Source organism: Equus quagga, chromosome 11 (genome assembly GCF_021613505.1).
Source record: "Equus quagga isolate Etosha38 chromosome 11, UCLA_HA_Equagga_1.0, whole genome shotgun sequence".
In the NCBI taxonomy this organism is placed as follows: domain Eukaryota; kingdom Metazoa; phylum Chordata; class Mammalia; order Perissodactyla; family Equidae; genus Equus; species Equus quagga.
Genome location: NC_060277.1, coordinates 96943190 through 96954333, shown reverse-complemented (window position 1 = coordinate 96954333; position 11144 = coordinate 96943190). Strand labels below are relative to the sequence as shown.

The 11144-nt window shown below is 42.6% G+C and overlaps 1 protein-coding gene across 2 annotated transcripts in view; it reads left to right on the top strand.

The window, feature by feature from the left end:
- MPP3 (MAGUK p55 scaffold protein 3) overlaps positions 1–9491 on the top strand; it is a 36328-nt gene extending 26837 nt beyond the window's left edge. For both annotated transcript variants that reach the window (XM_046676998.1, XM_046676996.1), the window contains one exon: positions 2297–9491. In XM_046676998.1, coding sequence (XP_046532954.1) covers positions 2297–2473 — 177 coding nt within the window. In that variant the 3' untranslated portion in view covers positions 2474–9491. The remainder of the gene's footprint in view (positions 1–2296) is intronic.
- The last annotated feature ends 1653 nt before the right edge of the window (positions 9492–11144 follow it).

Here is an 11144-nt window from a genome sequence, read left to right as displayed (position 1 = left end):
CCCCCCCCCCCCCCCCCCCCCCCCCCCCCCCCCCCCCGGCCCCGTCCATGGCTGTCATTTCAAAAGAAGCAGAAGTGCAGTCTCTTACCGGTGGCCTTTCAGCCTGACCAGTTTCATCATGTATCCGTCTCTCTTCTTACCCACTGAAATGCTGCATTCCAAGCAGGCAGGCTGATGACTGAATACACCCGGCTGATAATGTTCGTTGTCTGCGGGTCAGCTCGCCGCCCACCAATGGTGACATCTCACCTTGCTCCTCTAGCGTCTCCAGTCGTTGTTCTCCTGTCCTGAAGCCTGTGTCCTTCTCACCACAAGGGGGCATCAAGGTCACAGGGAGGCTATTAAAATACAGAGTCCTCGGCTCTACTCCCAGAGATTTTGACCGAGGAGGTTTAGAGTGGGCCTCAGGCGTCTGCATTTTTCACACACACCCTTTCACATGATTTTGATGGAGGTAGGCAGAACTCAGACCACATTTGGAGAAATTCCTCATAAAGGCCTGAGTTTTGCATAACATTAAATATTTGTCCACTGTCTGGCACCCGAGTTCCAAGTCAGGGAACCTACTGGATAAAACACCTTTCTGGCACATCCTCTGCACATTTATTTGCTGCCCACAGTGAACGGGCATTCTGCCCTGGGATCCGGCAAGCTAATCCAACATGGGGGTGAGGGGCAGTACGGAGGGAGTCTACCTATGTGCTGTGCAGGACTGTGCCTCCCTTGCAGAAGCCGTGGGTGGTAAGTTCCACCTTTACAGGCCAGGAAAAGGATTCAGGGGATTTATGGCTGCAAAGCAAATGTCACACACTTTACTCCATTAGAGATTTGCTTGAGTTCTTTCAAAATGCAAGTATTTATTAGGAAGATGGAGGTTCTTAGCGGCAAAAATGTTCCCTCTATAATTTCTCGAATAGCTAAATGCTTCCAGGATGAACAATGTGGGTGCCTGAAGGAGGGGGAACCTCCAGAAGCAGCAGACAGGGCTACGGGTGTGTGTGTGTGTGTGTAAGTGGGTGGGGGAGGTGGGGTTGAAGATCCTGGGACAGACTGGGACACTGCAGAGTGCTTTTGGGTGTGAGAGGAGCCCTGGAAGACAATACAGAATTGGGAAGCCTCTCTCAATTTAATCTAGTTTTTAAGGAGAAGAAATTATCTCAGCCTTCTCTTAGGTCTCTCCTGTCCTTGTAGTAGCTTAAAAACTGTTTCCTAGACCTTTAGAACTTCCCTTCTGAAACTGCAGCGCTCTCACTACAGTGGGAATCTGGTTTTGATCCGTGATGTAGAGAAGAGGGGAGGGAATATTTTGGGGTGTGGGTCTCCTTGAGGGAGGACAGACCTCACCCCCCTCCATGGCAGCCTAAACACACTGAGCCCCCAGCAGCAGAGAGAAGGTAACAGAGGACTGGAAAGAGACAGGGAGGTGGATGAACGCCAGGGACAAATTTTGTTTTTCAATTTTACTTAGAGTGGATCTGCCACTTTCCTTTCTTCCAAAAATGAAGCTAATTGTCAGTCACCTACTCACTTGAAATTCTACTTATTAGAGGTTCTTTTGAATGAGGGAGGAAACACTGTGCAGGTTGGGTGAAGGAGGGTCATTGCCCGTCTATACCTTAGTGTTAGGTGTCAGGAAAGCAATCTGATTAAAGAAATCAGGTACCCTAAGGAAATGGGGAATTTGATCATGGCTGTCTGGGCACTTTCTTCAGTAACTCCTTTGCCGCACTAGTGTTTGGCCCTGGTATGAGGAAATGAAAAGAAGAATTGAGTTCTACATTATGAATTTAGGAGTCTTCAGAGGGCATTAGAGTTACTTACTGTCTTTCTTTTTCCCCTAATTGATTCCAGAAATGCTTGCTTTGCTTTTACATAGTTAATATTATTTATAATTCTTTCCTGTAATTATTTAGCCAAACTGTCATGCAACACAATAGTACTGCTTCTCTGGAAATACCCTCGGATAGAAGTGTGATACTGACATAGGCACACGCGGATCTAGAATCAGCATCCCCCAGAGCGCTGTGTATCGTGGCTGGCAGTTAACAGGTCCTTAACAGATGTTCTGTGAGTGAATGACTGAACGCTGATTATGTTACTGCCCATTAACTTTCTTGGAAGTTTGATATTGTCACTACACTCTGTTCTTGTGTACACAGTTGGATTTAATGGGCCATTGTCATCCACTCATCACTTAAAAGTTAGAGATTGGAACATTGCCCAAGACAAAAGCTGTAGGACTGTTATTTGGGGGGAGAACAACCCAGTTGCTCCATAACTGCCTCTTTTCTTGCAGGATGAGGAGCAGCAAGAGATGGTCGCCTCTGCCGCCTTCATAGAGCAGCATTACGGGCACCTGGTGGACGCTGTGCTGGTGAAGGAGGATCTCCAGAGTGCACACAGCCAGCTCCGAGTGCTCTTGGAGAAGCTGAGCCAGGACTCTCACTGGGTACCTATTAGTTGGGTCAGGTAACTGCATCCTAGAAGATCCAGGTTGGAGGGGACCTAAAGGACCACCTCGTCCAGCCTGCCCCATGTTACCACGAAGGCATCTCAAGCACGGAGAGGGGCAGCATTTTCCGTAAACTCCGTCATCGAGGAGAGTCTATGTGGGAAGTCACGTTGTTGGTTTTTGTCTGTTGATTTTCACTGCACCCTTTTGGAGCAGAAAACATGAGTTGAAAGGGGCATGTCACAAAGAAACACACTTCATTCATTAAATTATCACAGGCAAGTTGACCCTGATTCTTTGTACCAAAGTCAAGTAGCCACTGTCTTTTGGGGGTGGCGGTGGTGAATTTATACACTACCGATTTGCAGAGATGGTTGAGCTTTATAAACAGTGACACTTTATTCGCCCAGCTTTGCTGGAAAGGAGTTGTTTTGCCCAAGGGGATTTTCCAGGCAACTGAAGTTCCCTTGTCTTCAAGCCCTAAAATGTTGATTTTAACCTTATTGATGGTGAATGCTTGCCTGGCAATGGAAAAATTGGTTCTCTGCCTTTTTAAATAGTAAGCATACATGAGCTTTTTTGGAAGACTGAGGCACACTTCACCCTCACTGTGAATTACTGTACTATTCTATGATACAATGCTGTTTTCAGGGACTCTCCAGGAATGTAAGGCTGCCGGTCCCCTTTCTAATATCCTCAGCCTAAAATGGAGCCCATGGCTTTGTTCGATTATTCTATTCCATCACTTGTCCCTCTTGTTACTGACAGTTGCCTGGTTCTCGCCTGTCCCCATCTTCAGATCATCTGGGCCCTAATCTCCTGTTGTGCCGGATCAAACTAGCTGATTCCCCCACCAACACTCTGTCTAAGCCGTGATAACTCAGTCCTGACCATCAAAGTCAAGGTACATAGACTCTGAGTGTGGGCCTGACTGGTTGTCTCTGAGCAAAAGTGTTTAGGGTCGCACAGGATTTGTGACATATCTTTGCTGCTCAGAGAATTTTATTTCTTATTAATAGGCAATGTAGGTAAGTCTTTATTCTGTGCCAGGGGCTATGCTAAGGCCTTTATATACATTACTTTGACAAATACACTAAGCCTATAAGGTAGGATTCTTAACCCCCATTATATGAATGAGAAGAATAAAGCTTAGAAAGCTTAGATAACGTGTCCAAGCTCACACAGCTTAAAAAAAAATGGCAGAGCTATAGACTTTGATCCCAGGTCTCCCAAATACCAGAGATGGTCGTTAGTCACTGAACTGTGCTGCCTCCTTCTGTGGCTCCGTAACTGAGGGTACCTGTTAAATAATTGACCTTTAAGTGGGGGATGTGTTCCTAGGTAGAATCTACAGTACTGTGCAGTGTGGCTGTGACTTCTAAGACTGGAAAGAAGCTGCTTACTCATGTACATTTTCAAGCTCTTTTCCTCACGAGAAGAAAAGGAAGCCAAGTTAAGGGAGAAACAGCAGGGAGATTTGCTGCCCGTCTAGAAATTTCCATTTAGGCTTCTGATACAAGGACACCTTTGCAATTTTCCAGCTCACTAACCTGGCAGGTCCACCTAACAGGATCACCTTCTTCAGACCTTTCTAGCAAAAGGATGAGGACTTCTCGGTACTTCCAGAGTACTGGATTCTTATCAAGTGATACTAGTCTTGAGCTGTTCCACATGGACCCAGGGCAGGAACAGCAGCTGCCCCCTCAAGTGTGAATGGCACAGGCAGAGTTGTGTGTATGATACAGGAGGGCCAGAAGCTAAAGTCAGCTGTCAGGCAAAAAACACGTGAGTCAAAATTACTCTTGAAAAATCCCCTTGATGGAGAGCCTAACCAGCTCTTAGCAAGTCCCATCTGGGTGGTTTGCCTGCAGTGGAGGAACACAGTGGTGAGCACCAGATGACTTTTTTTGCATTTCATACCTCTCAAAAGACATTTTCTGCTTCTTAATATTTTTACGCAATTTTCAGATGAAATGGTAATAATTCTCTTCATGTATATTATGAAGCAAGGCATTAAAATGTGATGGCTGCTGTACCTCCTGTCCCAGTAGCCTCCTCACCCCTAAGACGGGCTGTGTCTACAGCCATTTGTCTGCTCTTAAGTCCGTGAGAGTAGAGTGGATAAGGCCCCAGAGACAGAGGTCATGTGTAAAATGTTTTTGCTGTTGGTAAAAAGCAGAAAAGCCTTGTTAAAAAAAAAAAAGTACCTGTTTACAAATACATATTGGTGGAATGTGTATAAATGGAATCCCAAGTCCCCTTCCAGCTAGCATTGTACATTCTGAGCCCCTGGGCAAAATTTTTACAAAGTTCATCACTCTGGGCCCCTACACCAAGAAATCTCCACATTCCATACCCTCAAGATGTCCTTTTTTGGTTTGTTTTCTCAGGCCTTCAAACTCAGGTAAGCTGTCTGCCTGTGTCCACAACCAGAGAAAATGTGGGCTCTAGAGGACTTTTCTAGGTCAGGGATGTTAAACGGGTGGGGCCTATTTGCTGCCTCGGCCCATTCTTACACCCGTGGTGGACAGTACTAATTGACCATGGCACTGTCCTCCTGAATCCAGGCTCTGCTTTTGGACCTGTTGGGACACAGTATCCAGTATCAATTGAGCAGAATTAGCAAGTGAGTTACTCCTATTTGCCATCCCTGCTCCAGCAGTTTATAACCTCTGCCACCCCCTGCAAGAGATGGGTTAAGAAGGTCACAACCATCACTCCTCCACAAGCAGTGCTCAGCTATGTTAAACATGATCCGTTGTGCTTTGACTGTTGTATGCTCGAATACACACATGCTTTAAGACACGTGGCCCATCAAAATTTTGCATCCGTTTATCCAGTGTCACATCATTTAAGCCACCGATCACAGAATCATGCATCCAAAAAATGATAGCACTTGGCCATTTGTTTAACAGTTACAGACCAGCATATGCACAAAGCCCATTCTTGAATCCTACTGTTCAGAACCAATAAGCAGCATTTCTCTATCTGGTGGAGTTAACGTGAATCAATTTGTTACTCCATTCTTTTCCTGCTCTCTGAATAGAGTCTCAAACCCTTGCTTCCTTTAAAAGTTGGGCCTGTGGTTTCAGAACAAGATGATTTAGATTCACTTGTCTCTCTTCCTCTCATCTAAATGCAACTAAATACCTTGGAAATCATTAAAAAGATAAAAGGACTCTGGAAGCTGGAAAGAAGATGCTGGGCTGACCAGGGACGTCAGGACTTGAGGAACAGCAATGTGGTGAGTTTCCTGGGTTTTCTTTTCATCTTCCATATACCCCAGACTGGGCTCTGGAGAGGCCTGCAACCCAGAACCACCAACAGGCGTAGATGGGAAGGACAAAAAAAAAAAGGAAAGAAAAGCGTGCTTTCTGTGCCAAAGGATGGGGAAGTCCAGTAGGGACCTATGGGGAGCCTCAGTCCCAGCTTCACACCGGGGCATCAGCACGTGGCCCAGTTCGTTCACGGCAGCAGTGAAGCCCTGTGTCTCCCTGCCCTCCACACTGTGGCACAAGGAGATGCAGGCCCAGCACTGTGTGCCTGCCCCTCTGCAGAAGGTGGCCCAGCCACACCGTGCCGCCCAGGGAAGCACCTTCTCCCACCACAGAAGACACTGGCAGGTATTGAGTAGGACCCAGCAGCACCCAAAGAACAAAGCAAACCAGAATTGTATCGCAAAGGCTCAGAAAACTGAATTGTCATTGGAAATAAAAACCGTAAAAGAAGCAAGAACCTATACACTACACCTAAACGGGTGCTAAAAAAGATGTAAATAGGATGAAGACGTTCCTAACAGAATAACCCAAATGTCCAGGATACAATAGCAAATCGCTCATCATCTCCCAAACCAGGAAAACTCCAGGCTAACTAAGAAAAGACAATTAACTGATACCAATATTTGTATGAATCAGATGCTGGAATTTATCTGACAAGTATTTTAAAGCAGTTGTAATAAAAATGCTTCAACAATTAGAAATTATCTTGAAAAAAAATTAAAAAATAGAAAATCTTAGCAAAGAAATAGAAGTTATGAAAAATAACCAAATGGAAATTATAGAAATGAAAAATTATTGTAAAATAAAAATCTCAGATGAACTTGATAGGAGAGTGGAAATGACTGAAGGTGAAATCGGGGTACTTGAGGACAGATCAATAAAATTTACTCAATCTGAGTGACAGACTGAAAAAGAAAAAAGAGCCTCAGGGACCTGTGGGACAATTAACAAAAGAGCTAACACTTGTATCAACTGAGTCCCAGAAAGAGAGGAGAAAGTGTGGGACTGAAGAGTATTCAAAGAAATCATGGGTGAGAACTCCCCAAATTTGGTGAAAGATATAAACCTACAGATTCAAGAAGCTGATAAACTCCAAATTGGATAAGCCCAAAGAAATGCATACCAAGACACATCATTAATTAATCTTCTGAAAACTAAAGACTAAGAAAAAAATCTTAAAAACAGGGAGGAACACCCCGGAAGCAACACCAATTCAGGTTCCATTTTAGTATTGCCCATAAAGCCAACTATGGAGGCTAGAAAAAGTGACACGTGTGTCAAGTGCTGAGAACTGTCAACTTTGAATCCTATGTGATGAAACTATCCTCCAGGAATGAAGGGGAAAGGAAGACATTCTCAGATGAAGCTGACAGAATTTGTTGAGACCTACCCTTAAAGAATTGCTCAAGGAAGTTCTCCAAACAGAAAGAAAATAGCAAAAGGCCGGGACCTTTAGAAAGGAAAAAAACAACAGAATAGGTGAAAATAGAAGTAAACATAATGGATTATTCTTCACCTCTTGATTTTCTTTACGCATATTTGCTGGTTGAAGAAAAATTTATAACACCATCTGATGTGGTATGCGATGCATGTAGAGGAAATACATATGGTAATTATAGTTTAAAAGTGAGGAGGATAAAGTGACCACTTAAAAGACAGAAATTGGCAGAGTCGATAAAAAAACACGACAACTATATACTGTCTACAAGCGTACATAGGTAGGCGGAAAGTAAGGATAGAAACTGGTGTATTATGCAAACAGTTTTTAAAAAGCAGTAGTGGCTGTATTAGCACATAAAGTGGATTTCAGAGAAAGAGAATTGCTAGGACAAAGAGGGACACATATAATGGTGAAAGGGGCACTCCACCAAGAAGATATAGCAATCCTAAATGTGTAGGCACTCAACACCAGAGTTTTAAAATACATGAAGCAAAACCTGATAGAGCTGAAAGGAGAACGAGACAAATCCACGGTTATAATTGGGGATCTCACACCCTAGTCTCAGCAATTGATAGAACCAGAACAGAACGTCATCCAGGATAGGGAAGAACTGAAGACCATCAGCCAACGGGGTTGAACTGACATTTACAGAATCCCGCCAACAGCAGCACAGTACGGACACGTTCTTTTCAAATGCCCATGAAATATTCATCTATAGACTATATTAACAAATGGTTGGAAACTAGACTGTGTTCTCTGACCGTAATGGAATCAAACTAGAAATCACAGAAAGACAACAGGAAAATGTCTAAATATTTGAAAGATACCTAATATAACCTGAGCAGTTCAAGGTGACTTCCTGGAGAATGGCCTCTCCTGGATATATAATGGATAGGGGTTGTCCAGGAAAAGAGGCAGAACTATGGGTTTTCCAGTGAGAGGAGACAACAGGAAAATAAATGGGATGAGAAGAAGCTGTGTCTTCTGTTAGTTGAAAAAGGCAAGGAGTGATGAGATACAAGCTTACAGACGTTTGTCATTTTTGTGGAATTCTAGTGTCTGAGCCTTATTCTAATTTGGGGGAAATTTCCTATCTTGTGAATTCTGGTGAGAAGCAGATGCCATGCCCAGGAGTGGGAAAAGCCAGACGCTCATTCCCCTAGCCTCCCTTGCAGCTGAGGAATGGGCGTAAGATCTAAATTACACCAATCAGTACACCTTTACTGATGTGGAATTGGGAACTAGTGACACAAAATGGCAGGGACAGTGGTTGTCAAAGGCAGCTGTAGCAGGTCAGCAAGATCTAGGTGAAGCGGGGGCAGCAGGGCGAGCCACCACACCCGCAGACCAGCTCCACAGCAAGATGGTGGATGCTGTTCCTCGATGGGCAACTTGAAGCTCGGTTCTGTGGTTTTCTAGCAAATACCGTTAACTGATTCATATTCTTTAATAAATTATTCCACTACTTAAATCAGACAAAGTCAATTCTGTTGCTTGAAACTAAGAATTCATATTGATAAAGTCTGCAAAGACAGGAGCAACAGGATCATGGGGGGGTCATATGTACATATTTTGTATGCCACATTTAAAAGTATGGCTCATTCTGGAAAGAATGGCAAGTCACTGAAGGTGTTACGCTAGAAAGTGATATGGGCATATTTTTGTGTTACTCATACTGGTCGTAAATCACAAGTGGCTGAAATCTGAGCAGTAACACATGCAGAGACTGAGAAGTAGGCCTGGTAGATTAAAACATACAAGGAGGGGAAGGGATAAAAGGGAGGGAGTGAAGTCAAGGATGACGGCCAGGTTTCCAAGCTGGATGTCTAGAAGAATGATGGTTCCTCAAACTGAGATTAACTGGAACTAGTTCATCTCATTAATTAGTAGAATTCATTAATTACTAGAATAGAAACTAGAAATTCATTAATGATGAATTTATATTTGGACTTACTGATTTTTTTCTTTCAACTTTTTACTTTGAGATAATTGCAGATTTACGTGTGTGTAAGAAACAAGACAGAGAGATCCTGTGTACCCCTTCCCTAGTTTCCCCCAGTGGGTAGCACAGTGCAAAACTATAGCACAAAATCACAACCAGGATATTGACACTGATACACTCAAGATACGAATGGTTTCATCATTGATAAATTGGATGTCATTAAAATTAAAATATTTTGCTCTATGAAAGACGCCATTAAGAACACAAAAAGAGAAGTTACAGACTGGGAGAAAATATTTCGCAAATCACATATCCAACAAAGGACTTGTATCTGTAATATATAAAGAACTCCCAAAACTCAATATTAAAAAAAAGAATAATTTGATTAGAAAATAGGAAAAGATATACACAGACATTTCACCAAAGAGGATGTACAGATGGCAAATAAGCATATGAAAGATGTTCAAGTTCGTTAATCATTAGAGAAATGCAAGTTAAAACTACATGAGATGTCACTACACACATATTAGAATGACTAAAATAAACAATAGCAATAACATCAAATACTGATGGGGATGTGGAAAAACTGAATCACTCATTCATTGCCGGTGGGAATGTAAAATGGTACAGCCACTCTGGAAAATAGTTTTGTAGTTCCCTTCAAAATGGACTTACCATACAACCCAGCAATTGCATTCTTGGGCCTTTATCTCAGAGAAATCAAACTTATTTTCATGTAGAAACTTGTGCACAAATGTTCATAGCAGTTTTATTCATAATGGTCAAAAAACAGGAAACTACCCAAATGTCTTTTCATGGGTGAGTGGTTAAATAAACTGTAGTACATCCATACCGTGGAATATTACTCAGCAATAAAAAGGAATGAGCTGTTGGTACACACAGCTTGGATGAACCTCAAGGAAATTATACAGAATGAAAAAAGCCAGTCTCAAAAGAATGGATACATTCTGCATGATCCCATTTATGTAACGCTCATGAAATAACGTAATTATAGAGATGGAAAACAGATTAGTGATTGCCAGGAGTTAGGGATGGGAGGAAGAAGGTGACTGTGGTTAAAAGGGGTGGTACAATGGAGTCTTTTGATAATGGTACAGTTAACCACCTTGAATGTGGTTGTAGTTACACAAAGCTACAAATGTGATACAATTGCATAGAGCTGTACACACACATACAAATGAGTGCATGGATAACTGGTGAAATTTGTATATGCTCTATGGATTGTACCAATGTCAACCTCCTGGTCTGATATTGTGTACTATAGTTATGCAAGATGTTAACATTGTTGGGGGGAGGCTGGGGGAAGGGTGCAGGTGGCCCCTCTGTACGTTTATTTGCAACTTCCTGTGAATCTAATTATTTTAAAATAAAAAAGTTTATTTTAAGATTTAACATTTAAGACTTAAGATCTACTCCCTTTCAAAATAAAAGGTTTAAAAAGTCCGGCTCAAAACCAGCATGACCAGTCATAGAAGCCATGCAACATTGCCTTGCTATATGTTTTGAGATTTTTTTGACATTTTCATTGTTGCTGCTCCCTATAAATGAACAAGATACATGGAAACTTCAATGAAGCATTCTTTTCCACTTCTGTGTATTCAGAGGAACTAATGGCATTTGTTCTCTGTGTTGTCTGAAGCTTAACTTTGCCGTGTGCTTTTGTTTTCCATTTTGACAGAGCTGAACTTGTGGCTGGATCATCACCCCATCTTTTCTTTCCCCCAGGATGGTAGTGGTGATGGTGTATGTTTTAAAAAGTTGTCTCTCTCTCATTAACACTTCTTTTCATAGCCCTAAGTAAAAATGCTTGTTGCATCTTTCCTTCTGTCTGCCCCATTCTGTCTCCATTTTGGGGTGAGACTTAAAACCTTTGGGCACCTTAAATGTAACTTACTCATTTTATGTTCCAAGTTTTATTGTAGCATCCTAAGATGGAGCATTCAGCCACTTAGAAGTGTCTTGGGATTCTAAGCGGCTAAGGAATCCTAGGGCCTCCTCTTGTATCTTTTC